The 4,427-nt window shown below is 38.3% G+C and overlaps 1 protein-coding gene across 1 annotated transcript in view; it reads left to right on the top strand.

Moving 5' to 3' along the window:
* Ddx5 (DEAD-box helicase 5) overlaps positions 1-3,819 on the top strand; it is a 6,159-nt gene extending 2,340 nt beyond the window's left edge. Inside the window, exons 7-13 of the mRNA XM_010616774.2 lie at positions 31-191; positions 267-439; positions 920-1,030; positions 1,186-1,247; positions 1,344-1,403; positions 2,662-2,886; positions 3,111-3,819. Of these exons, the coding sequence (XP_010615076.2) occupies positions 31-191; positions 267-439; positions 920-1,030; positions 1,186-1,247; positions 1,344-1,403; positions 2,662-2,886; positions 3,111-3,517 (1,199 nt within the window). The 3' untranslated portion in view covers positions 3,518-3,819. The remainder of the gene's footprint in view (positions 1-30; positions 192-266; positions 440-919; positions 1,031-1,185; positions 1,248-1,343; positions 1,404-2,661; positions 2,887-3,110) is intronic.
* The last annotated feature ends 608 nt before the right edge of the window (positions 3,820-4,427 follow it).

The following is a 4,427-nucleotide window of genomic DNA, read 5'->3' as shown; positions in this document are numbered from 1 at the left end:
TTTTTTTTTTTTTTTTTTTTTTTTTTTAAGGTGTGGAAATCTGTATTGCAACACCTGGAAGACTGATTGACTTTTTAGAATGTGGAAAAACCAATCTGAGAAGAACAACCTACCTTGTCCTTGATGAAGCAGATAGAATGCTTGATATGGGCTTTGAACCCCAAATAAGGAAGATCGTGGATCAGATAAGAGTAAGTGCCTTCATATTTTTTAAACTCATTTTAAATTTATTCTGGATACAGTCTAACCCCTCCCCCATCTCTTAGCCTGATAGGCAAACCTTAATGTGGAGTGCAACTTGGCCAAAAGAAGTAAGACAGCTTGCTGAAGATTTCTTAAAAGATTACATTCATATAAACATTGGTGCATTAGAACTGAGTGCAAACCACAACATTCTTCAGATTGTGGATGTTTGTCATGACGTGGAAAAGGATGAAAAGTAAGTATAAGTTTACGACTTTTTAAGAACACTAGTTGCTGTTTCATAAGTTGTATCTGTTATAAATTGCTTGGAATAATGTGAGTGGATATATTTAAAATTAGTTTGGGATAGGTTAAGTGGTACATGCCTACAGTTTTAGCATTGTGGGAGACTTAGGCAGAAAAGGGTCAAGTTTTGAGCCAAGCCTGGACAGCTTAGCAAAAGGTTGTTTCAAATGGGTTGAGGCTGTAGCTCTATTTCTGTAGCTCAGATATAGTCGAGTTCAATGCCCAGGACCGTGAAAGAATTTCACATCTTTCTGTTAACCAGATGAAAAATAAAAGGAATAAATCTGGGGATTTAGCTCAGTGGTTCTGCCTGCCTCCCAAGCACAAGGCACCCAAGTTGGATCCCCAGTACCCAATAAAAAATAAATCTGACTGAATGTTTAGCTGTAGCTATAGATTTCCTTTTAAAATACATAAATTTTATTTCTAGGCTTATTCGTCTAATGGAAGAGATCATGAGTGAGAAGGAGAATAAAACCATTGTTTTTGTTGAAACAAAAAGAAGATGTGATGAGCTTACCAGAAAAATGAGGCGAGATGGGTATGTGAGTTCTTCTCTGTTGAAACCATTTGGGAAAGGGCAAACTTAGATCAGAAGCAATGGATAGGAGTTTCATCTGGGGGGATCTTGTGATAGTACTAAAAGCTACTCCAGGTGAAATTAATAGGTTTTTAAAATGTCTCCTGATCTTTTAGGTGGCCTGCCATGGGTATCCATGGTGACAAGAGTCAACAGGAACGTGACTGGGTTCTAAATGGTAAGTATTATAAAATAAAATTCTGTTAACTTGAGATTTCTGTTCAGGTTAACAGTCATAATATGTGTATATATTTACCTTCTTTTTTGTTTGTAGAATTCAAACATGGAAAAGCTCCTATTCTGATTGCTACAGATGTGGCTTCCAGAGGGCTAGGTTAGTACAAACTCGCATTCATGGCTTGGTTTTCCAGAAGATCTCTGTAGTTTTTTAAAGAAAGTTTATTGCTTTCTTTAACCTCTGCGTTTTTTCTAAGTTTTTTTCGCATAAAGGTGCAGTCTTTGTGGCAAGGCCTAGGCATGACAATCGGAGGACTCGAGGGGGATGGAGGACTAGTGATCGGCTGGCTGCTTCCAGTCGATTAGAGAAGTGAAAAGCTGAACGTGTGCCAGTAATCTTCAAAGGGCAGAACATACCACCTCTGCCCCATAAACTGTTCTCTCCGGGGTGGGGAATGGAAGTTACCCTCACAGTTCACTGCCGTGGTATTTCTTCTGTCCCATGCTTTGCATGATTGCCATGGTACAGCATTGTTTCAAACTGTTCACTGTGATCTGTGGGTCTTTGAGTTTCAGTGAGTTTGCTGAAATGTCGAAGAAATATTTCCAAACTTCAATGTTCAATGAAATTTTTGTTCAAGTTTGAAATGGAGAGAGCAGCTTTAAAAGGTACTAAGCCTTTTACAAATTGGTGAGTACTGGCACATGAGACCTAGAGCAGGCGCAACTTCTCACACTTAAGTCAGTGGGAAAAGCAGTGCTTTGAAAGTTCCTCCCTCAGCCTACACAGTAGTCGTCATGTCGAGACCTGCCAGAGAGAGACACATTCTCAAGTGAATCCTGGCTTCTTGGAAGCGCTTGCCTAGACGAGACACTGCATAAAAACAACTTTTGGGGGACAGGTATGTTTTTCTTGCAGCTGCAGTTTTAAGGTCTTGGCAAGACAAGCAGTGTGGCCAGAATTTTGAACTTGTGATAAGTATGTGATGCAAAGGACCTTGTACATTTAATGGTCCTCCAAAGAGCACATGAAGAGGTTGCTGTGAAACTTTTAAGTGGCCCTACTGCGCAGAAGCATTCAGATGTCACTTGATGATCTGTAAAGGGGACTTGTTGATTTGGGAATCCGCTAGGGAGAATACACATTCCTTTCGACAGACTGTATCACTGGGTGGGAAATGGCTTGACACAGATTACATGTGCTTTTTTTTTTTTTTTCCTCCCTCCCCCCTGCCTTTTTTCCCTTTTCAACCTCAATGGTATTCCAACAGGGAATGGATAACCATTTTAACTGTATTTTTTGCAGCCCGTACCTTCTTGGGAATACAATTGTCTAACTTTTTATTTTTGGTCTGGCTGTTGTGGTGTGCAAAACTCCGTACATTGCTATTTTGCCACACTGCAACACCTTACAGATGTGGAAGATGTGAAATTTGTCATCAATTATGACTACCCTAACTCCTCAGAGGATTATATTCATCGAATTGGAAGAACTGCCCGCAGTACCAAAACAGGCACAGCATACACTTTCTTTACACCTAATAACATAAAGCAAGTGAGCGACCTTATCTCTGTGCTTCGTGAAGCTAATCAGGCAATTAACCCCAAGTTGCTTCAGTTGGTTGAAGACAGAGGTTCAGGTAAGACTAGGCTTTGGTAAGAAAAATGTTGGTTTTGGGATTACAGCATTGTCTACAAATCCATTTAAATGGGATTGGAGAGTGAGTAGAATCTTCAGAAGTGAGAATTTGAGAAATGATATAATGCATCAAACCTAGAATAAATGGAACTACCCATATTCTTCAGTTTGTGATGATTTGTGCCATAGATTTAATTGATCAATTTGCAATTGTTTTCTTAACAGGTCGTTCCAGGGGTAGAGGAGGCATGAAGGATGACCGCCGGGACAGATATTCTGCGGGCAAAAGGGGAGGATTTAATAACTTTAGAGACAGGGAAAATTACGACAGAGGTTATTCTAGTCTGCTTAAGAGAGATTTTGGGGCAAAAACTCAAAATGGTGTTTACAGTGCTGCTGCAAATTACACCAATGGGAGCTTTGGAAGTAATTTTGTGTCTGCTGGTATACAGACCAGTTTTAGGACTGGTAACCCAACAGGGACTTACCAGAATGGTTATGATAGCACTCAGCAATATGGAAGTAATGTTGCAAATATGCACAATGGTATGAATCAACAGGCATATGCATATCCTGCTACTGCAGCTGCACCTATGATTGGCTATCCAATGCCAACAGGATATTCTCAATAAGACTTTAGAAGTATATGTAAATGTCTGTTTTTCATAATTGCTCTTTATATTGTGTGTTATCAGACAAGATAGTTATTTAAGAAACATGGGAAATGCAGAAATGACTGCAGTGCAGCAGTAATTATGGTGCACTTTTTCGCTATTTAAGTTGGATATTTCTCTACATTCCTAAAACGATTTTTAGGTTTTTTTTGTACTAGACAATGCAGGCAGTGTTTTCACAAAAGTAACTGTACAGTGATTTGAAATACAATAAATGAAGGCAATGCATGGCCTTCCAATAAAAGTTATTTGAAGACTGACTTAGTGGAAATTGTACTTTATTTTACATATATGATGTCTGTAAAACTTTGCTTAGATGGTATGGGTTTTTGGGTTTTTTTAAATCATAATTAACTGCTTCTTGCCATTCTTGGGGGTAGGGTATCAAGGCCCTTTCAAAATATCTCTTCATTTTGCAAGTATTGAAATTGATCTAGGTAAATTTTTCTCTATCCCAGATAACACAAAAGCTTTTATCAGCTTCCAACATCTGGTCCCATTCATTTTAATAGCCTATTTTTCCTTATTTCTTAGAATGTTTAAATGAAAATTACCAAGGTCATGGGGAATTATTAGCTGTTGGGGTGAGAACAACATGGATGACTGTTCCTCTTTAAAATTTACAATTTAAAGAGCTTCACATAGCTTTTTCAAAAGACTATACTCATGCTTTTAGCTAGATTGTGGATTACCAAAATTTTTAAAAAGCTGAAAGACTTGATTTAGCCCAAGAGCTAAGTTTGAGTCTATGAATTGAATTTTAGTGTTTTCAGTGCAAGTTGCTTATAGATTCTAGTCTTTACAGACTTCCTGGAACTCTTAACTAGTTATACAGGGAGCCATGAATGTCTACAATAATAATTCAGGG

This window comes from Fukomys damarensis, unplaced genomic scaffold, assembly GCF_012274545.1.
Source record: "Fukomys damarensis isolate Sample0158 unplaced genomic scaffold, DMR_v1.0_HiC HiC_scaffold_23, whole genome shotgun sequence".
NCBI lineage: Eukaryota > Metazoa > Chordata > Mammalia > Rodentia > Bathyergidae > Fukomys > Fukomys damarensis.
Note: the sequence above shows the minus strand (reverse complement) of the source record. Positions and strands in the feature narration are given on the sequence as shown.